General features: G+C 42.6%; 1 protein-coding gene across 4 annotated transcripts in view; it reads right to left on the minus strand.

Moving 5' to 3' along the window:
- Positions 1 to 720: 720 nt before the first annotated feature.
- Positions 721 to 23,516, minus strand: part of MLLT6 (MLLT6, PHD finger containing) — a 111,042-nt gene continuing 88,246 nt past the window's right edge. For 3 of the 4 annotated variants that reach the window (XM_042475895.1, XM_042475896.1, XM_042475894.1), the window contains exons 11-20: positions 19,676 to 19,860; positions 17,936 to 18,053; positions 16,612 to 16,678; positions 14,775 to 14,914; positions 13,735 to 13,923; positions 13,408 to 13,496; positions 10,085 to 10,440; positions 7,502 to 7,610; positions 3,756 to 4,112; positions 721 to 3,051 (exon numbers count right to left, since the gene is read on the minus strand). In XM_042475895.1, the coding sequence (XP_042331829.1) occupies positions 3,007 to 3,051; positions 3,756 to 4,112; positions 7,502 to 7,610; positions 10,085 to 10,440; positions 13,408 to 13,496; positions 13,735 to 13,923; positions 14,775 to 14,914; positions 16,612 to 16,678; positions 17,936 to 18,053; positions 19,676 to 19,860 (1,655 nt within the window). In that variant the 3' untranslated portion in view covers positions 721 to 3,006. The remainder of the gene's footprint in view (positions 3,052 to 3,755; positions 4,113 to 7,501; positions 7,611 to 10,084; positions 10,441 to 13,407; positions 13,497 to 13,734; positions 13,924 to 14,774; positions 14,915 to 16,611; positions 16,679 to 17,935; positions 18,054 to 19,675; positions 19,861 to 23,516) is intronic. The other variant, XM_042475897.1, reaches the window with a different exon arrangement.

The following is a 23,516-nucleotide window of genomic DNA, read 5'->3' on the forward strand; positions in this document are numbered from 1 at the left end:
GCTATGCTTGGTTCTGCTCTTTCCTCTACTTTACACCTTGAGGTTAACTGAGAGTGCTCTTTGGCTTGATGTGCTCATAGGGGAATCATTGAATGTGTGCCAGAACAAAACCAGGATCATGGACTGCTAGACCACAAATCCCTGGAGTCTTATCTGTTGCCTCAAAAGGAAGGCCATCCATTCTGTTCTCTTTTTCAGATCAGCCCATGCAAATCTAGATCAAGGTATTTTTTCAAGATGCATTGATACTGCTCCATTCCTGTGCAGCCTGTGTCTCATCATTTTGTGGGCTGGTTTACAAACAAACAAACAAACAAACAAACAAACACCAATGAAGATAACCCTCCTGTACTGCCACATCTTCCATATGTTTTTAACAATAAAAAACATTACAATCTGTTAAGAAGGAAAAGACAGAGTAATTGCACAATGACCTCTGGCTGGTACTAGGGGAGTCCTTCATCTGGAATCACTCACTGACAAGAAACCAAGAAAATAATACCACAGGGGAGTTTATCACACGGAGGAATTTCTCTTAAATTCGAATGAAAAGAAAGTGGGGCCAGAACGCATTCACATGAATTCGTTAGTACAGTGGATTTATGTGAATTCGAATTGCATTTGAACTGACTTCCCATTGCCTGAAAATAGCTTGCCATTGCCCGAAATTGCGTGTGATCACCTCTCACACAATAACGTGCAACCCCATGATTGCATTTGGGCTGATTTCTCATTGCCCGAAATTGCGTGTGGTAGTCTATCACGCAATAACGTTAAACCCCATGATTGCGTTCGGATTGACATTGGATTATACTTCCAATTCCCCTTGTCTGATAATATCTCAAGACATCAAAGGACAAAAATTGAATTGGAATTGGGCTGAATCAATGGTATGAGTGATTGTGAAAGGTGAGTGCTATCTAAACCATAAGTGCATCCTGTTGATGGCAGCTTCTTTCTGGCAAGTTTATTAATGCCAAATTAAAGAGAAGGGAGAATGTCAAGCTTGGTTCCAAAATTGGTTCCAATTTTCAGCCACCTTTTCATCTAGGCAAGAGCTGCCATGGTTAAAAAGAAGGGAAGCTTCCTAGATTCCATTTTAAATTGTTGCTGTTCTTGTTAGGGTTCCAGTAGCTTTCTGTTAAAACAAAATCTTACATCCACGCCCAGCCACACATACACACTTCAAAACCAAATCACACCTCACATACAAAATTTGAAGCCAAACACAACTGTATGGGTGAATTAAAACAAAAAGATTAAATCCTTTAAAACGAACGGCCTCCCCCCCCCCCCTTTCCTCACCCTCAGCATCTGGCTCAACCATGTGGCAGGATTTTCTTTTCCTTTCATTAAAAAAATAGCAAAAGAAAGAAAATCAAAACCACACAAAGGGAGAAAAAGATTATTTTAAACAGCAGTGGTCATACTTGCAGTCATATGCACATGCTCACCACCAGGGTTTGAAAATAGTGCAAATTGGAAGAGGTGGGTGAGATGTGCCTAAAACGACTGAAGGCTGGAAAGCTTTTAAAGTCTGTAGGAGTTTCTCCCCCCAGTCACCTGGAGTTTTTACCTCTTGAAAGACCTGTATTTATCCAGCAAAGACAGTGCTGGCGGGGGTTGCTCAGAACAACTGATCACAATCCCCATTTCAACATATCTTAGCATTCTTCAAAAAATTGCTTTAAGGAAGAAGGTAGCTGGCACCTTTGCTGCAGCATCTGGTTACTAAACAGAGGCAGATGAAGTCTTAACAATGGTAGGAAGACCAATGTTCTGCTCAGTTATGATCTGACTGAGTCTAGGTCCGGAGATAGGGATGGAAGATGTTTTTTTTTTTAACCTGAACAGAGCTAACTGGAGATGGAAGGTATGACTCTCACCCTTAAATAAAGTCTTGATCCTGCCTCTTTGGTGTTGATTTTGGAGTGGCTCATCTGATTAAGTAGAGAAACATCTTTTTAAGTGGCTAAAACGTTCACTACAGGGGTGAACACATTATTTGAGTACTTCCAGACAAGGCTTTGATCGTGCAATTGCCCTTCCTAAAGGCCAGCGGAGGGCAGGTATCAGCATGTTCCATTTGTAGCCTTCCTGTGTTGTCTTATCCGTTTCCTTGTCTTCCCAAAACATGTTGTTGAGGGAATGACAGTATAGCTGCCTTGAGCCCTTTGAGCTGGTAGTGTGAGGAGCCCTCCATCAGGAAAAACTCCTTGCAATGGCCCTCTTAATCTGTGCCCCAGCTCTCACACACAAAGGCTCCTGAAGGTGAGGAAAAGAAACATGTTATTCAAGCTGAAAGGATAATTTCTAAGATGTATGACTGGCAGAGATTTGGGAGAACCAAGGTAACTGTTCTTGGCTATGATGGGTTTTCTCCCCCCAGAACCACTCCTAGCAAGAGCCAACAAAGTCATATCCTTCAGCCCATTTGTTTCTTCATGGGAGCAAAACTCTTGTTGCAGGATTGTGCCTCTCTCTCTGTCCAAAGAAGAGCTTTCCAGCTGCACCCTGTTATGTGCTGGAGACCTCAAAAGCTCCACCTTGTCCCATTTCACTGTGGCTGCCCACTCCTGCTGCTCCTGCTTGATGGATTTCTTCACCTTGGTATGGAAAAGTCCTCTTCTGCAGAGATAACATTAAGGCCAAGATGATATGGCCATAGTCCAGCTAGTAGCTCCTATCTTTGCAGGGGGTATCTCTAAGTAGATTGTTTTCCCCTTTCCCCCTGAAGTGCAACTTGTCGTGAAATAAGTGCAGCACAGATGTAGCCAGCAAGGCAGAAGAGTTTACTCCACCTGCCTCCTTCAGAAGGAGGGCAGAGCAGCAGGTTCAGAACCAAGGAACGTAGACTTCTGATGCACCTCCGCTTGGTGTTGTCCTGCCCCGTGGCAAAGAAGACTTTCTGCGAAGTCTGACATCATGTGGTTGCTCTACGTTTTGGGATCCGTGGCTCAGGGAAGAGATTTTCCTATGGCAGAGAACAGCCTGGTGTCACCAAAATTAGCCCTTGTCTTGAACAGGGCCACCTCCCTTTTCATTCATGCTCTAGAGAGAGTGAGAAGAATAGAACTAGTGTTATATCAAACAACAATTAAGAGAGAGAAAAACAGATAGGAACCTAAAGCACACACAAATACTCCATTTTAGGAATGGCCTAAAACCTGAGGGGCATTCCAAATATCACAATCTGTATTAATCTTGATTAATTTTGATTCCTTGGGCCTCTTCTTTTCAGTTCACTCCCAACTCTATTCTTCCTGAACCTGTGGCATGCCAGATGTGTTGGACTACAGCACTCATCATCAAAGGCTGTACTGGCTGGAAGTTATGGGAACTGTAGTCCTATATATCTGTAGGGTGCCAGTTTGAGTGAAATCTAGACTACCCTAATTAGCTTTGTTCAGTTACCTTCCCATGTCAGCTCACTGCCCATTTTGCTCTTTTGTTTCATATAACCTTTTCCATTGCATTTTCCAACCCTCAGCCTTACTGCTCCTGAATCACTTCTACCTCTCCCTGTCAGTTCCTGCTGAACAAAAGCACTGTAAATTGCTCCTGAATTATATCTGAAGTCCCACACACCCATCTGACCAAAACTGCTTTCCATATTCTCCATGTGCAGTTTATCATCCCACCATAATTGATACTCCTTTCCCAATTTTTCCCCAGATGTTGGAATATTTATGTGACATCTCAACAGTTCAGCTGCTGGTAGGCAATCCTCATTTTTAAAAGCTGTTGAAACCCACCATTCCTTTCTGGCTGCTGTTATCACCCTGCAGGTTGAGGAAAGGGTTTGTTTGTGCAGTAAGGACAGGTGGGATAACAGTTCCTGCTGCAGCTGACATTAGGCTGTTCCCAGGGGTGCTGAGTGGTGAGGAAGCCATCAAGGAATTTGCTGGATTGAGCTGCTGGGGGGAGATGGAGGCCAGGAGGGTGCTGTTGGCAGCAGATGGTGCAGTGTTGTTGGAATGGAGAAGGGAAGTAGAGGTGGCTGTCCCCAGACCACTCATGGGCAGCTGTGGGTTGCTGGTCATCTGGAGCCTCTGTAGCTCTCTTTTCTGTTGAATTTGTTGAATCATCTGGAACACCAAAGTCTGCTGTTCCTAAGAACCAAATTATAAGGACCAGGTGAACAAAGATCTTAGCAACTGTCCTTCCATGCTATGGATACAAACCTTTGCTTATTTCATTCTCAAACACTTCCAAAGTTTTCTCTTTGCTGGGCAACATTATGAGAGCTTTTACAAATTTTTGATGAATAATTACCACTACAGTTTCCCACTAACAGGGGCTGCATGCAGTCCCATGGCCTATTTGTTCAACCCCTGTTCACTTCCAGTTGCTGATAATTAGTGTGTGAATGTATGTGTTTGGGAGGAGGGGATGGAGTCTGCTGGAAACTTGGTTCTTAAAGGAAGGTATAGTGCCTTTTCTTTTTAATAAAAATGTGTGTTTGGGCTTAAAATAAAATGGAAATGAATTTCCCATTTTAAGCACACACACACACACACACACTTTTCCCAAGGGTCTGTCCCACCATGAATTATAGGGTGTGGGGGTGAATACTGTTTCCTGCAGATGTTATTACCCCTATACTATATAAGTGATTTATAAAAGTTTACACTTCCTGCTCCTCTCTCTGCTTAAAAACTTTTGCAGTCAAGTGGTGGGTAGCATCTACTTTTGCTGTTTAAGTAAACCACAGTTCCTTGTTACATCCAATCCTTGGGAATTGTGGTTTGATAAAATTTGAGTTAGTAAATAGATTAAGATTTGAAGTCATTGTTTGATCATGATTTGTCTTCCCTAAGTAGAAGTGATTGCTACCTGCCTTTTATGGATTTGTCTTATCCCTTTATAAAGCCTCGTCTATGCTCATCCTATTTACCTATTCCTCATCTAAAATCCATCTAAAGGGGAGGCCATCACTGTGAAGTTTATCAGACAAGGGAAATTGGAAGTATAATCCAATGGCAATCTGAACGCAATCATGGGGTTTAACGTTATTGCGTGATAACCCACTACACGCAAATTCGGGCAATGGGAAGTCAGTCCGAATGCAATCATGTGGTTTCACATTATTGCGTGATAGACTGCGACATGCAAATTCGGGCAATGGCATGCTATTTTCGGGCAATGGGGAGCCAGTTCGAACACAATGCACATTCATGTAATTGTGCTAAACTAGCGACTTTAAGTGAATGCGTTCTGGCCCCACTTTCTTTTCATTCGAATTTAAGAGAAATTCCTCCCATTTGATAAACTCCTGCATCTCTGTGTGGCTGTTTAATTATACACTGTCTGTATGTGGAACCATACATTGCGTGAAAAATAGCTTCTTTCTTCCATATTGTCCTGAGGCTACTTTCAATCATTGGTGATCCTGAATTCTCAGAAAGGTTGAACATTTTCTCTCTTTCCCAATGTTTCTCAGACTTTTTGAACTTGGTTCCTCCTGTCTGCTTCCTCTGCTTTCTGGCCCTACTAACATAATACGTACAATTTGTTCTGCAGAGAAGTACAGTACATGAAGTATTTCATGTACAGTTGGATGCAACCTGCTGTTGCACCATTAGAATTATAAGAATGTTTTCTCTCAGCCGAATTATTTGCATGGATATATTTGGAAGGGACATGAGAGGCAGCCTCGGTGAATGTCTCGAGGCTGTGAAATTCCCTTTCATGAGAGGCAAGTGTGGGCCCTTCTCTGTCCTCTTTCTGCTGAATAGCAGAAGAGGTTTTTCCCCCTACAGAAGTGTTTACCCCCAACTGATGGTTGTGGTAGGGATGCATAATGGTAGGTGCTGTATTTCTTTCCTTTTTCTTATTTCTGTTTTTAAAAGTTTTTAAATCAGTACTTAGTTTTAAACTTGGACAAGTCACATGCTCTCAGCCTCAGTGGAAGGCAATGACAAACCTCCTCTTAACAACCCTTGCCAAGAAAACCCTATGATAGGTCGCCATAAAACGGAAACAATTTGAAGGCACACAACAACTACAACGACTTAGTTTTAATATGATAATTTATTGTGATCACACCCAACTGTTTCTGATGTTACTGGTTTTTCACTGTGTTCTGTCTTAATTCATGTTGTAAACAATCTTAGGGATGTTGCCCCAGGAGACAGATGAGATATCTAAAAGAAGGAAGGAAGGAAGGAAGGAAGGAAGGAAGGAGAGCAGGCAGGCTAGAAGTGTTTTACTGCTTCCAAAACTGCTTTCCCTGTACTTCCTAAATTAGGCTCAAATGATTAGAAAGGGGAGACACTGAAATAAGGCATACTTTGGAAACCCAGGGTACCAGGTCTAATTACTGACATCTCCAATTCAAAAGACAGATCCTTTTTCTATCACAGCAGGTGATAGAAAAGACCTCTGCATGAAATCTTGGACTAGTCAGAATAGTCATTCCTGGGCTAGAGGGACAGTAATCTGACTTGGTATAACAAAACTTTATAAGGGAGGGCCTTTTGCCGAGTGCATGTTACCTCAGCACTGGCTTGAAAGGGAAGGAAGGCTCTACCTGCCTCAGGATTTTATGGAACTTCATCCATCTAGTTTTGCAAAACCCTTGTGGGACTTGTCTCCAGTGATGTAGATTCAAGTCAATTGATTCGGACTCAAGTTGCTTCAGTGACTCAACCTGGACTTGACACTGAAGTAAATGATACACTGACTTGACTCAACTCTTGATTTGTATATTTTTAGTGACTGACATGCTGCCCTGACTTCATCCAGAAATGTTACAGAACAGATAACAGTTTTCCTCCTCTGCTTCTATCTCATTGCTTTTTGCCTACCAGTCATATGATGAAAGTGTACTTTATGTTTGTTGTACTGGAAATCCTCAATTCCTGTAGACCCCTGCTTCAAGCCCATTGCTTAACACATTTGCTGTTCCCCTCTGAGACATGCACTCCATGCTATGGGGGTGAGTCTTGCCAGCTGCTTCTATGAAATGCTCTAGAAATTTCCTCCAATGTGCAATAGGGACAAGCTGCTGCTGAGACCTCATTTTTCTAAAGTGCCATCTTAATAAATTGCCTAAGATAATTTAATATTTTTTATACTTAATTTTGTACAGGTCTTCTTGATTTTCTAGTTATTGAACTCCCCCTTCTTTTTTTCTGTTAAAGTTGGCTTCCAGAATTAAGATTTGAGACTCAACTTGAAGTATCTTTCTAGAACTTTAGACTCAATTTGAGACTTGAACAAAGATATCCGAGACCTGACTTGAGAATTTGAGCAAAAGACCTGCATACATCACTGCCTATCTCACAGCATGAAAGCCACTCTCTGCTGGTTGTGTCAACATGCTGTTCATAATTTCAGAAACATAACATTTCTTCCCACAGTGCCTCTCTCAAACTTCAGTGAGCCTTTCCCCATACCTTTCTGTAATTCCCATCCAAACCCTTCTTCCCCCACCTCAAATGCCAGACCCCAACCTCGTCTGCCACTTGGTCTTCTTAGTGGAAGAAAGGTTACGTACCGGGTTGAGTGGCTGGGAGGTCAAGAGCTGTTGGAGCTGCTGAAGCTGGAGCTCATGCTGGCTGAGGAGTTGCCTTTGTTGCTCCGTCAGGTGACTCATGCTGGCCATGCTAGATGTAGGAGAGAGGAGCAGATGGGGGCAGTGAACATAACACAACCGTGTACTGGAAAAGGCATTGTGCTGGACACCCATGATGGGTTCATTCCCACTGGCAGTATAAAGCGATTTCTGATTCGGCTTCGCTCTGTGTCTGTTATCGATTTCAAAAGGTCCCTCGTTCCCATTACAAAACTGGACCTTTTCATTTTGCCAGTGTAGTCGAGGGGGGGGGAGGGTTTGGCATGATTATCGTCCCCGCTTCAAGCCGGGGATGGAGCAAGCCGGGGAGGATGGATCAGGCTGGGAATGGAGCAGGCAGGCTGGGGAAGGAAGGAAGAAATAGGAGAAGCAGAGAAAAGTTGAGGAAGGAAGGAAGGAAGGAAGGAAGGAAGGAAGGAACCAGGGATGCAGGGACAAGCCGGGGAAGGAAGGAAGGAACCGGGGAACGGAGGAGGAGGATGAAGGGGAGGATATTTTTTAAAAAAAAGAAAATTAATAGAATATTCTATTTATTGATTTTGCAACTACTTGCCTTTCCAAGTAGTTGCAAAATCAATAAATAGAATATTCTATCATTTTTATTACTTTTAAAAAAACAACATGCACCACAGGTACAAAAGGCAGCGCTGGGGGGGGGACATGGTGGATCTGTCAAAAACTGAGGAGGAATAGTAAAAACCCCTCTGCTATTTGTCCCTCCCCTCCAGAATGAATCATTTTTTATTTGTTGTTGCTGTTGAACTTGCTTCAGAATAGGTTCTTCTGAAAAGAACCACTTTGAAACTAATCTTTGGAAAAACTGTGTTTTTTGCTTTTGCCTCACTTTATCACGACAGGGTTCGATCACATTGCAACAGGAACCGGTTTCAAATGGGAATGATGGCCATTTACACTGATCGGCAATTCGCCCTGTTTCATAGTGGGAACGGGCCCGTGATGGGAGAATGGTTGCTTATGCTTCAGAATAAAGAAAGAACAGAACTCAGAAAAGGCTAGTTCTTGGATACATTATGCAAGATATAAATATGAGAAAGACTCTTGTACCATCTTTGAGATTAACTGAAAGAAACAAGTTAGTACATGAGCTATCATAGCCTATGTCTTCAAATGCATCTCCCAACAAGCTCATGCTACCAACTTTCTTTCAGTTAGTCTCAAAGGTGCTACAAGGTCCCATACTGATTTTCTGGACTAACATGGCTATGTCTTTGAATTCTACCAAGATACAAATAGAAATGGTAGGAGATAATCACAAACATTTGGTGCCTGAGGCAGACAGACAATCCAAATGGCATTTGATCTTTTCTAATAAATAATGTGGGTCATGATTGGCTGAAGAATTCTCTTGCACAAACCTTGTTGGAATGAACAAGAGTTTTGCTCCATGACAGGGCCAACTAAGAGCAGGACACGTAGTGGTAGTTACACATCCTGACATCACCACCCTCTGCCTTATGTCAAGGGGCCAGAGGTAGTTGGCTCAGTCAGCCAGACAATCCAGACATGGCACTAGTATTACTACCCTGCTTTCATACCCACACACTGTCTCATACATGCCTTAACATGCTAGAAACATACTCTTTTTAAAAAGAGGAAAAAAGAAAGCAGGAGAATAATCACAAATGAAAATCTATGCTCAATATAAATTCCTGTGCTTACGTGTTGCCATCTCAGAACTGGATAGTACACAGAGCCCTAGCTTTGATTTGTCCAAACTGCACTCTGAATTAGGGGTTAAGGTGAATTTTCAGTTGTATGTGTGTTGTTAAAATCAGTTATTTTGCTATTTTCTGCTATACTTGTGGCCAGGCATACAGGGTCTATGCAGTCATGTGTTGTAAGAACATTTTTCTGTGGGTACTTGTAACACAAAAAAACCCAACCCCAAACCCCACAAAACATTATATGTGGACACAACCACAACTATGGACAACAGGTGGGAATGAGAACTGAAGGTTCAGGAAGCCAACAGGTCAAGGAGTAAAGAATATCTAGAATGAAGTTTATATCAAGAAAATATGTTGTATTATTAAATAAGCTTTAAATAAACTTTGAATCAAAGGTATGGAACCTTTGTCCCATTGTCTTGGAAGACTCGAGTCTAATTTGCATTGTAGAAATAATGCAATTTTATAGTGCTTTAACTGTTGTGGCTCAAATGCTGGGATTTGTAGTTTTGTGAGCTATTTAACTTTCTCTGTCAGATAGCTCTGGTGCTAGCACAAACTACAAATCTCATAATTCCAGAGCATTGAGCCAAACTGCATTACTGCTGCAGTACACATGGAGTCCAGTCAACATGATCTGGAGAGCCAAAAATATCTACAACAACCTGTTTTAGATAATGTTTATTTCAGCTAGAACAAGGCAAGGAACTTAGAACTAATACATGGGGCTGGCAGGTGGCAATTTTGAACCCCGTTTCCAACATTTTCAATCCCTTCCCTGCTGGCTGCATCCCACACCTTCCTTTCTAAGCCTTACCTGCTTTGGCTGGTGGAAAGCTGTAGATTTGGCTGTGCCAAGAGGGGGTTCTGTGTCTGGGTGGCCATTGTTCCATTCAGACCCCCTAAAATGCCATTGATAGGAACTTGCTGCCCTCCTGCGAGATTCCCAAGGAGACCATCCACCAGGCTGTGACTGACAGGAGTGACTCCACCATGGACAGTCCCCATTGTCCTAGCCAAACCATTAACTGGTGGTTGCTGCTGTGGCTGCTGTTGGACCCCAGTAACGAGTGAGAGGGAGGCAGGACTCTGTTGCAACATGGGCAGCGGAGGAGGCGTGCTGTGGAAGGAGAGGGAAGAGCTGCTTCGGCTTGGGCAGCCTGAATGAGGATCCTGGTGGAAGAGGAGAGGGGGGGATTATTCTGGTATATTCAGACATTGGAAAAGCTTATTCTTTGAGTTACAACTCCTAGACATGAAAATCAGAGCCTTTTTTCAGCATTGCAGCTCTCCTTTCCTACTGACTCTCCTTTATGGTAAAGGTATTCCTCGTTGATAAGGTTGTCAAGTCGTGTCCGATCATAGGGGGTGGTGCTCATCTCCGTTACTAAACCAAAAAGCCAGTGTTGTCAGAGACTACCCTGTGATCATGTAGCCAGCATGATTGCAGAGAACACTGTTTACCTTCCCACCGGAGTGGTACGTGTTTATCTACTTGTATTTGCATGCTTTGGGCCTCAAACTGCCAATCTGCTGATCTTGCAATCAACAGAGTCAGCGTCTTAACCACTTGAGCCACCGCATCCAACTCTCCTTTTCTCCTGTGGAAGTGTTTAGTGAACAGTAAAGACCTGTTTGCAGCTGCCTTCAGGTGAATTCCTAATTGCCTTTTGTATTCAAAGCAGATTTGCAAAGAATTCTGTATACTTGCTACTATGGCTTTTTATATAATGTACCTGACACTCTAGTGCCATCTAAATGTGTTGTACCACAAACTAAAATGTAAAAAATCACAAGTAACACAATGGGTTCAAAAAATGGATAATTCTTGGTTGCACTATCAGTAATGTGTCACTAGAGGGTGAGCAGACACACTTTGCATCAAATAACACAACAAATTACTTTTTAAAAATAGTGCCCCAAGTTCTGGAACTTGGTTATAACTTGAGAGATCTTGTAGAACCTTTGAGACTAACTAAAGAAAGAAGTTGGCAGCATGAGCTTTCATAGACTTAAATCTACTTCCTCAGATGAATTTGGTTATAATTTGTTAGGCTTCTCAGAAGAGTTTTATGTCCTGACAAATGGGAGTCCTTCAGTATCTCCTGAATGCTGAGCTGCCTTTCAGCACCATCTCCTAAAAACTACAAGCATCCTTGCACCCAGGATAGCCAAAACTCATAATTCATTTGGAATTTTTGCATATATTTCCTGGGGCTTTCAGATCCTATAAATAGGAATCAATTTGATGTCATAAATCTGTCAGAAGTTGCCCAAGTCATCTCCTTTTAATTAGCACCTTCATAGATCATCTCCTAGACTTCAGAAAGCAGTCTGCTTGGCTCTGTGCCGAACCACAGGTTCAGCTAAATATGTTTACCTCAGAGGCTTACCCCTCTTGACCCACGTTGCTGTGTGTGCTGAAACTCTTCAGGTGACCCTATGTTGAGATTATTTTCTAGTCATTACTCTGCCATAGCTTACCAAGATTCTTAACAGTTGTTTTTATTTATAACACACATTTGTTCCCTCTTTTTTAGTCTCTCATTATACTCCTTTTAAAGACATCTTTTTCCAATTTAGATCTAAGGTTTTAGCATGGGTTTCTGAGAAAGGCAATAGTCTTTCTCTTCCCTTCTGCCTAGAGTATTTGTGACATTACAGGGCTTTAAACTGGAGGAAAGAAAGGGAAGACAATAAACACAGGCTTCAGCAGATGGAGAATGGGAGTTTGACTAGAGTCCCCCAGAGAAGAATCTTTACACTGGGAGAAGGGCATTGGCTCCAAATGTAGGCTGATAGAGAATACTGGGAGGAACTGTTAAAATTAAGAGGACACGTACCCAGAAGGTCTGCCTTAAAAGATTAGTGCTGAACTCAGGAATTGCTTAATCATTATAGTGAGGATAGGCAACTTTGAAGGTTGTAGGGCTACATTTTCCCCTACGACTTTGGGGGCACCTCACCATCTGGCATCCTCACTCCCAAATAATTGTTGTTGCTGTTGTTTGCCCTCAAGTCATTTCCGACTCATGGTGACCCTAAGGCCATCCTATTATGAGGGTTTCTTGGCAATCATTCCCCCCCACTAAAATGCCACACCAATTCCACTTGGGGTTGGGAAGCAATTGTGCCATGTTTTGGGTTCACCTGGGCATTACAGGCTCAGGACAGGCCTTCTTTTTATGAAGCAGTGATTGGAATTTGTGGGTTACTTCCTGATTAGGGGGGGAAAACCCTCTCCTGGGTTTAAAATAGTGTAGGAGAGAAATGACTACAATCCTGGGAGCATTGTAAACAATCAAATAATTTTTTAAAACACAAGCATGCTGGATGCTTGTGGGCTCAGCAAAATGGCTTTGGGGACAGCACTTTCCCCACCTCTGCATTACAGCAAGATATTATTCACTGTAATAAATAAATAAGGTAATAACAAATATGGGTCATTGCACAGTTAGCACATGTGCAGAACCAAAGCCACTATGGTGTAATGGTTAGAAAGAGGCAGTTATTATGCAGGCCTCCATATGTTACTGTATTGCAACTCTTCCCAGGCACAGTTAGTATGTCCAAATGTGAAGAAAACTGAAAGTTGCAGTCCAACAAAATCTGTAGGACCATACAGTTCCCACCCCTGAGGTTAAGAGATCTGGGTTCTGCTCTTCACAGAGTCATAAAACTCTCTGGAGTGACCTTCAGCCTGTTATTTTCTCTTTCAGTATGATCCACCTCAAGGAGTCATTGTGAGGACAAAAATGGAGAGGAGGGAAGTAGCCATGTACATTGCATTGAGCTTACTGGAAGGAAGGTGGAATAAAATGTGGCAGCTAGGACTGTCTCGAGACATTTTGGTGCTTGAGAGGGATAAACCAAGTGTACCCATCAGCTAATGAACATGGGCATGCTCCATTATGGAGCACTCTTGAACAAGCTCTAGATAACTTGAACAAGGTAGCTTAAGCATGAGCATGAGAGCATGGACAAGCTCTAGGTAGCTTGAGTATGTCTCAGCTGCCCTTCAACCCACTGTGCTCAAGGGTATACTCAAAACAGATGATAATGTTAGAGCCACTTTGGGCTAGGAGAAAAGACCTGCCAAAGGACATTTAAGGAAGGAGAACACAAAGAGACACTATGTACCTCAGAGGAAGTTGAGAGAGAGTTTTCAATGCCAAAGCTATTCTTGCAGGGAGGGCTCTTGGTGATACTCAGAGAGTCGCTGTTGCATGCTAGAAGGGGAAAGCAGAGAGTCAGAGTGTTTTTCCATGCTGCTTTTCAGCAGCTACAGATTACCTTTCAACACTGACAAATGCTGCTGCTGATTTTAAACAAGCTAGTACGATCCCAAGCAATACTATTTCCATAGATCTTCCATCTACCAAAGGGGTGACCACTGCAAAGGACCCTTTTAGGAAATAGGCACCAATCACAGGTCAGTAGGTGTTAATGACGGTGTACATTTCTTACCATTGGAGGCCAGGATGTACTGGGCTTGGCCTGAAGGGCCATTGCTGGTGGTTACTACTGGGAAAGGAACAGAGAGCTGGACATTCAAAAGCTGCAAGCGCTCCTTTTTAGCTGCCAAAGTCATGATCTGCTCCTGGAGGCGCTGGTTCTCCTTCTGCAGTGAGTGAAGAGCTTTGAGCATTTCTACAACTGCAGGAAACGTGAATGAGAAGGGGGGACAGGAAGAGGGGAGGAACAAATGGAAAAATGGAAAAGGTTGGGGGTAGAGAGAAAATGAGGAAACAACACCAGTGAAAGAGTTAGAGCATATATGCCAGGGAGATTATAGCAAAAGCAGGCGTTCAATGTAATCACAAGGGAATCCCAGAATGTTTCTCTACTCCATTCTCTAAGGATGCAGTCTCTACTCATTCATCTGTTACATTTGCACAGCAGCCCTTCCTTTTTTAAGGAGAGCACTGAGGTTGCTTCGACCACCTTAGGAGAACTCTTCAATAGTCCTTGAAAAATGTTAATTTTTAGACTAAAATTCCAGTAATCCCATAGCCAGCTTGTCTATTGCTCAATAAGTGATTTTTCCAAGCTCTTTTCTCAGAAGGGGTACATGTCTGTCCATGTATGGTATGAGGTTGTCACCTTTTTCTCTAGCAGGCCACCTGCATCTTTGATAGCTACAGGACAGAGGGAAATTTAGCTCAGTTTTCCTCAGCCAGGAGAAGTTTGAGTGACTGAGGGCCAATCCACGCTACATATAGTGCTATTATTCCACTTTAGCTGCTGTGGTTGTGTGGCATGTGGAATCCTGAGGATATTAGTCTGGTGAGAGACTAGAGTGCTCTGGTTGATAATTCTAAATGCTCCTCCCTAAACTGAAGATCCCAAGATTCCCAGGACAGAACCATGGCGGCTAAAGTGGAACAAAAGCACTTTAATTCTGTAATGTGAATTAACCCCAATTGTGTGCAGCCTATCCCTCCCCTTGATTAATCCAGTCTCAGTCAAGGAAAGGGACCCTTCCAGGCAGCCTTCTTGCGACTCACTATTGACGCCGGCTTCTCCGTTGCCTTGTTTCTCAAGGAGTTGCTCAATATTTGGTGTGGCCTGGGGAACATTTTCCAGCTGCCTGCTGCTCGTTGATACCGTCTGGTCAAAGAGGGTAGGAAGGCTGCTGATTGGGGACCTGTATTGTGTAGAAGGTGAAAGGAAGAGAGCCACTGGAATATTAAATGTTACATTACACAAGCAGGAAGAACATTCAAGATCCCTCTCTGTTCTAAAATGAGCTTTCAGTACCTCTTGCCTATTGCTCTGAACTCCATATCAGCTGGATCCAAAGCAGGAAGACAGGAAAAACTCAGTTTTGCAAACTGCTTATATTTTTCAGATTCTGAAAATATTTGTTTATTTTGCATGCATTCTTTTGTTACTTTTATGTCCAAGAAAATACCTTGCCCATCTCCTGTCTTCATTTCCACCTTTTCAGATTTTTTACATTTCACATTCACATCCTTCAACATTTCACAGATGAAAACTGGGACATATGGTCAAGCAACATCAGTGTGGTCAAGATGGCAAAGTAATTAATGTGGAAGAATAGACAAGCTAGGAAATAATGCAACAGTTTGCTTTTGCCTGAGCCTACTGGAAAGAGTATGTTTTCACCCTCGCCTCTCCCTCTGCTAAGTTAACTAAGTGCAAAATACTTTGAATTCAGCTTGCTACATTTGAACTTGAGAATAAAAGGGAAAAAACCCAGAAAGAGGACAGAGAAACCATTACATTTTTAAAGCATCTGAAAAAGTGGGATGACAGAGAATTCATTGGGACTGTTCCTGCCAAAGCAGGACAGTTGGAAGGTATGTACATATATCCATGACATAGTCAGAAAGTGGTAGAATCTTCGGTCTTTATTACTGAAATCTATGATTCTCCAAATATTGAATTCTGTATTGAGCTCCAAATTTTGAGCTTGAAAAGTCTGGCAAGAGATAACTATACAATCTAATTTCAATGAATCAGCAATGAACAATTTAGTTACTGCTGCCAATAGCTGTGCTGACTGGGGTGGTGGTGGTGGTTATAGTCCAAACAATAACTTTTCTGACCTTTGTAGGTAATTCCAAAGTTGCTGCCCTATACCAGCTAACAATGGAAGATTCCAGTAGGGCTTTTAAAATATAAGAATGCTGTTCTCTTCATATTCAGTTTCCTCAACCTTTCATATTTCAGATGTGATGGACTATAAATCTCATCATCCCCAGCCATCACAATTGATGAAATCTGAATTAGGTTCTAGTAAATGCAGGAAATTGGTAAACGCCAATTGTTTTGTTTTCCCTCTTCTGTCTAGTGCAGGGGTAGGCAACCCTTTTGAGCCGGGGGCCAGGTTGCTGTCCCTCAGACAACTGGGGGGCCGAAGCCAAAAAATAAATAATTAAATAATTTTTTTTAAAAAATTAAATAACTAAATAAACCAGGACAAATGTAGGACAAAATTTTCAAATGGAGGGCACTTTTGTAATAAAAAATGGAGGACACGTGAAAAAATTGCTGATTTTTTAAAAAATGTTAAGATAAATGCATGTTTCTGAGGCTTCTATAGACAATTGCCCCACCATGTCCCTCGCGCGACATGCCAAAGGCCCTGGCGGCAATTGGCGGCAGGACTAGGCTGGGGCATGTCCCAAGGCCTTGCCGGGCCGCATCCGGGCCGCGGGCCTCAGGTTGCCTACCCCTGGTCTAGTGTGTGGTACAATATTATCTCTGGATCTAGACAATGTAATATCCTTGACAGTGTAATACCATTTTACTTCTTCCCCATTGCCCCTACCCTTCTACTATGTGCCTGAAAGAATCTTTCCCCCCAAACCAACTTACATGGAAGAAAGACTTTCCTGGGGTGATGATCCTCGGCAGGCAAAATTACAGTCTTCCAAATCTGGTTCTGTAAGCAAAGACATACATGGTGGGTTTTTTTAAAATGTTCACAGATAATCACTCTCCTAATACCAGTCAAATAGTAGTTTTAGCAAAAGATCTAGGGACTAGAATAGACATGGGCTCTTTGTTTAATTCCAAGACTTTCCTGAATCATCTGTAAAGCAGTGTTGAGATATGGGAGATCCAGTGCTTAGAGCAAAGGGACCATGTAGATGAGAGGACCTATGCTATTCTAGCATCTGCTGGCTACCTACTGTGCCAATACTCATGGATCATGGAACAGGTGGTACTAGTCTAGGAGCTGAGCTCCCTCAAAATAATCTGACACCATGGATCAGGACACCTGCATAGTAGAGCCCTCTTAGGAAGTCTTTCCATTTGCTTAATATATGTGCAGTCAACCTGTGGCAGGAATGGGTCCCATACATTACAAAGGCAGAATATTAAACAAACAAACAAACAGATAAGATCTTCTATATTTTCCTCTTTCTTTGATATACTAATTTTATGTTTTAAGCAATTTTATAATGCTTCACTTATTATTTTGTCATTGCTTTCATGGGAATCAATTTGTTGACTGCTTTATTTGGTATTGTTGTTGTTGTTAGTCACCGTATTCTATGTTTTTACCATTTTGTAAAAAGATACATGGATGTACACAAAATTCATAATGGCCTACTGGCCAGTCTCCAGCCCTCCCTCATTTTAAAAACAGTTGTGGGGGCTCTGATAGCACTTTTCTCTCAGTGTTCACTTCTAATTCAGAGTCTGCACTACCACACATTCTACCCACTACATTGCTTTACAACAAAATCTTCTTATATCTCTCTGTAAAAATGGAAGCATTTGTTGCAACCTCGATAATGCCACTTCCTGTAGTAAGGGATGTTGAGGTTCTCGCTAGCCACCAGATGGCAATCCAGTGCAGCCATTGTTATTCCATAACACCATATCTTCCTTTTTCATTGCTCATGGGCATGGCCCTGTGTGTCAATTTTCCCAAGAGTTCCAGGTCAGATTTCAAAGACTTGGCTAATGTTATTATATATTAAAACAAAAACAAAACCCCGGGTCTTTATAATTGGCACATTTTCCATCACAAAAAAGAACAAACACACTTATCTGTGCTCCTAAATATAGCAACCTCTTCAGCTATAAAGATCTTAGAACTGATGCACCCAGGGAAGGAGTGGTTTGACATTTAGAAGGGCATGTTCTCATGAGACCAGGACTCCTGTAAACAACTTCTTGATCTGTATACCTGCTCTGTTGCTTTCAGATGGGTTCAGTAGGGGGTTCATTGACAGCCCAGAAGTGAGTGGACTTCCAAAGATGTGTGAAGAAGGGAGACTGAATGTAGAGCCTGCCAGGGAGAATACCTGCAAAAGGGGAAAAAGGAGTGTGTGTGTGTGACAAACTCATCATTAACAGCGACCCTTTTCAAGCTTTCTAACAAAACTCTCACTAGTACTGAATAGCTGATCTTTTATCATAGTGCTTCTCAATCTCTGGTTTTCCAGAGGTTTTGGACATCAGCTCCCAAAAGCACTGACTATACTGCCTAGGACTTATGTGAGTTGAAGTCCAGGAAATCTGGAGTGTAAAAGATTGAGAATGACAGGAGGTGGATGGACCACATTGAGTTCTACTCTCTTAAAGGCTCCAAAAATAACTGTTTCCTATATTGCCAAAAAGAAATAATGAAAACATTTTCTCAGAACCTATAAAAGTTACCTTTTTGGACTACAACTCCCAGAATACCTCCTAGACAAAAGTTACAGATTATGCTGAACAGAGGATAGTCTGAATATTGTAGTCCATAAAAGTAAAATGTCTGAATAGACTGAAAGAAACTTCAACTGTGGATTAATAAAAGGAATTTCCAGGCTGTGAATAAAAAATGAGTGGCTATATTTACCGAAGGCCACAGACCAGGATGCATGGTCTATGAGGTTTCTTTTTTGGACGATCAGAGTGGGACTCAGGATGTGCAGCTTCAAGTCCCCTCCCAGAGACATGAAACTCACTAGGAATTCCTGTGTTAGTCACTCTCAACCTGCTGTGCCTTACTGGTCCATTGTGAGAACAGAGTGGAGAAGAGGAGAGCCATGCATACTGCCTTGAGCTCACTGGACAGAAGCCATGAAATAAATGAACTAAATAACTAACACCGTAAAGCACATTTAGTCACTCAATATTTTCACAGGCCAGTAGGGTGGGTGTGTCTGGGAGTATCACAAATTCTGAGTTGACTGCAAAACAGCAAGAAGCAAGAGGAACATATCTCAACAGTGGAAAACTCTAGAGAACCAGTATCCCTAAACTTTACAGCAGAGATGGGAATCATGTGGCTCATATCTTTCCCCCAGAAACAAGGTGTTGTGTCCTCCCACCATCTGTTTAAACAAATGAATTTGGCCAAAATCCTTCTAAACAAAGCAAAATAGAACAGAGCTTTAAAAAAAAGGAAGTGGTGGGTTTTTTGGGGGGGTTGGTTTTGTTTTGTTTTGCTCATGTCTCTTTTCACTTTGGGGGCTTTTTTGTGCCCTCTGGAGGATCCTGAGGCTGGAAGATTTGCCCTCTCCCTGGACTCTCAGAGTTCAAGCACCTCTTTTTAAAGGAAAATAATCATTTTTATTCGATGTACAAGTGTATCCATGGGTTTATAAACATTCATTTTCTCTTTTACATATTTTAACTCCTTTCTCTTAATTCTATAATGACCAAGACTTGATGCTGGCAGAGCATAAAACACAGCTGGGGGAAAGGCATTGTGTGAAGACGTACCACATATTTCTTTGTGCAATGCCCAAAAGCATACTTATCCTTGCATAAGCCTCCCAAAGGATTTCTGCTATGAACTGCCAGAAGGGAGGATGGTCCTTTTGAGTGTGTTTGACTCCAAAATGGATTCCTAAGGATGGTGGTGACAGAACTCAGAGCCAGACCCAATACATAGAAATCCCTAATTATGACATTGATGTTTCATGTCGTTCCTTACCTGGGTAGTGGAGACAGAAGACGAAGAGGAGGCTGGGATGGTGCTAGCAAAGGGTGAGCGAGTGAGCTGGGGAAGTGATGGAGTGCCTTGGTGAGCCAGAAGGCTGGAGGAGAGAGGAGTGCTGCATACCGTCCTGAGCACCCCACCCCCATGTGAAATGGGGTCCTTGTTGCTTGTATAGATCCCTGCATGGAGAAATCAAAATAGGACTTGAGACAAGGTGGCCAGACATAATTAAACATACTTGACAGCTATTTATTTAGAAGTCTCCCTCCCTCTCCCTCAGTCAAGGTGGTGTAATAATATTTCTTTAGTGTCCTGAAATGATATCAGAAGGGCATGCCAGCATTACATCCATTTTACAGAATTGGATGAGCTGAGCTTAAAGATGTCTGTAGTGAGTAATACAACAAATGAAAGTCTGTTGCTTGTTTGGTGTCTGGAATCCAAACAGAGCAGAGATGAGGAATATGCTTCTCCATCCAGACGCTGAACTTCAGTTTCCATCATCTCTCATTATTAGCTATGCAGGCCAAGGCTGATGGAAGTTATGGTCCAACAGTATCTGAAGGGCTATAAGTTTCTCACCCCTGAATATTTAATTCTACTAGTCCATAAACAACAATGGATTGATTTATGAAATATGAAATTACTACTGGGTTACCAGCTGTTTGGAAACTCCAAGTAGGGTCTATGACATCACAGATGAACACTGTACCAGTCTCCTTCCACTTCGTCTCCTAGTGCCTGGCCTATGCTGTGATTCAAAAAATTGGGATGGATAATATGTGGCACTGTTGATGTTATCAAACTGCGACTCCCAAGATCCTGGCTATGCTAGCAAGAGCTGGTGAAAGCTGGAGTGCAACTACAACTGGAGAACCAAATATCACCCATTCCTGCTCTAGAGCCAAGGACTAATACTGCATCCAATCTGAATTTACCAGTTTTTCTCCACAGTCAGGATAAGTCAGGATAAATGGTTCCCCATATCTGAAGTGAAAATTACCCCACCCAACATCTAAAAGGATAGCCAGCATAGTGTAATGGTTTGACCATTGGGCTATGACTCTGGAGATCAGGGTTTGAATCCCTGCTTAGCCATGGAAACTCACTGGGTGATCTTGGGCAAGTCACAGTCTCTCACCTCAGAGGACAGCAAAGGCAAAACCCTTCTGAACAAATCTTGCCAAGAAAACCATATCATGGGTTCACCTTAGGGTCACCATAATAAGTTGAAAATGTCTTGAAGGTACACAACAATATCAAAAAGATCTCAGAAGAGCTTACAAATAACATTGAAACAACAAGGTGAAGAGTTTAAAAGAATTAAAAGAATTTAAACACATTAATTATCATAATGATTTAAAAACAGATTTTAAAGATTAAAGAGTTTTTAAGACTATGTACAGGTACTGTACATCATTATTTGGGAGAAATTAATGAGGCCCAAAGGCCTTGATGATGAATAGCCAAGTTTTTCTTTGGCACCTAGGTAAATGAAATGATGACCTCTTCCAACCCTAAGATTCTCTGATTCTATGAAGTTCATTGCATAACCATTTTTGCCTGATTCAGGCACAGGATGGGATCAGGAATGAATGAAGGAAAAAGGGTGTTATCACACACAAAAATGTGTACTTTGTTGCAGGGCGACAACAAGCCGTCCCCCAACTCTGCTTATCCTGCCAATTTTGGTAGTCCGGAAGCTTTCTGTCCCTCAGAATCTGCTAGCTAAGTGTGGCTGGGGGGTGGCTTGTGGTTGCCCTGTGACAAAGTGCAAATTTTTCTGTGCTATAACACCCATTTTTCCTTGTTCAGTCCCGATCCCATCCCGTGCTGGGATCGGACAACATTAGCTGTGTGATAAACTCCTACGCCTATGTAGGAGTTGTACACAGCCCTGACTGGTTTGCCTGATGTAATGTCTCCAAGAAATAGGTAGAAAGTACAAGGATATAATTCTTTTTAAGGCAAAAGGGGAAATTAGGGACAGTCTGGTGCAAGAACTGTAAGTGATAGTTGGACCAAGGTTTGATTCAATGGCATGCATGTCCGACACTGCAGTTGCAAAGCTGGGAGGAAGCCAGGCTCACACAGTAGCTGAAGAATTCACAGTAAGCTCTGTTTTGCTTCTGCCCACCACCACACATCATAGGCATGTGCCTTCCCTGTTGCACCAGCTCAGTCTGCAAACAGGCAGTTTGCTTACACAATGAATGGAGGCTGCTTGGTGGAGGCTGCTGAAACTGAGTAGCCTGGAGGCAAAATATGGGGAAACTCTTAGTTAATTGCACACCTTCCCAGCTCAGCCACAAATCTTAAGGCTTTGCTTTGAGACAATAGGAAGATTTTCTAGGGATGTGGGTGGAGCAAGATTGTCCTCTCAAGTATTGTGCTTTTAAATGAAGGCTGCAAACAAGCATGTTTACTACTAGGGAGTAACCCTACTAAACACAGTGTGACTTACTTCTACATAAACATGCAAAGAATTGCAGTGCAAGAGTTTCAGTTGTGGCACCAATCTCCTCTTTTGAACTAGGGGCACATGTCTACACCAGCCTCTGAATTTGGGGGCAATCTGGAACATTACGTCCCAGACTGGGTCTGGAATGACCATGATGGGGACACCACACATACTGGGCCAAATCTGGTGAGACACCATGTTGTTGTGCACATAGGCCCTGCTGACCAGCAGCCTGTTTTTGGAGCTGTCACCAGTATTTTCTCATGGGCAGGGGCTCCGTGTAAAGCCTGCCCCGGCACACTACTACTTCTGCTGAGGTCAGAAACAGCTGTCTGAACATGTGATCAACAAGAAGTCCAGGTGTCCATTTCTGATCTCAGAAGATGCACCAGTGCGCCAGGCTGGCTCTTGGTGGACAACTGGATCAGGCTGAATCAGACCCAGTTCAGCTGTCCACATGCCAGAAGAACCTGGGGTCACTCTGGGGTTTTCCCCAACTTCACTTAGTTCAGAGCTAAGTCCGGTTAAGGGCAAGAACAAAGCAATAACAACAACAAAAACATAGATCCTCTCCAAAAGTAGCCATTTGTCATGAGGACTGCCAGCACTTGCTTTGGAGTAGTGCAGCTTTTTTTCACCCATGTAGACAAGCCTTAGGAGTTGGTTATTGGCACCATTTCAGCCAACTGGGCACAGCCAAAGCATACTTTTTGAACTAATAATTTGGGTGATTGATTTAAAAAATCTAAAGCAACAGTGACTTCTCTACTTCTCTATTAATAACAGGCTTGAGTCCTGGAAATAAATAAATGGAAAAGAGACTGGCCAAGCCTCTCTACCACTCTATAGTGCTGATGGATGTGGCCACCTTGCAGAGCCCACAGCAGAAGCTCACACTCAGCAGAATCCGCTTCCCATATTACTGTGAACACTTCCTCACTGTGCAGAATTCAGCTGGACCAGTTCTAACCCTGTATCAGGGGACAGTGACTTGGTTGCAGATCCTACACTTGTAAGCTCCTAGCTGGCTCAGATAGTGGATTGATGTCAAATGAAAACTCTCTCTTGCTCTGTTTCTCTGAACACAATAGAAGGAGGGGAAAGAAGAAATATTGCCTGAGGTTCCAATTATGGGAGGCATGCTGTTCATAAGAGCTCCTCCCTGACAAATAATTACATCCTGGATTCTCTCTCTTTCTCTTCCCCAGCAACTCCCCTGCCCTAGGGTAAGCCAGTGAGAGTAAAAGGCCACTGTCACCAGGAGACTAAACGAAGCCAAACTACACCTCCTCCTCCCACATGCTCTCACATCTTCCCTCCCTCCCTATCTGTCTGTCCACTGTGACCTGAAAAGAAGCATCTGCAAACAAGTCA

The sequence above is a fragment of the Sceloporus undulatus genome, chromosome 6 (assembly GCF_019175285.1).
Source record: "Sceloporus undulatus isolate JIND9_A2432 ecotype Alabama chromosome 6, SceUnd_v1.1, whole genome shotgun sequence".
NCBI classification, from domain to species: Eukaryota; Metazoa; Chordata; class Lepidosauria; order Squamata; family Phrynosomatidae; genus Sceloporus; species Sceloporus undulatus.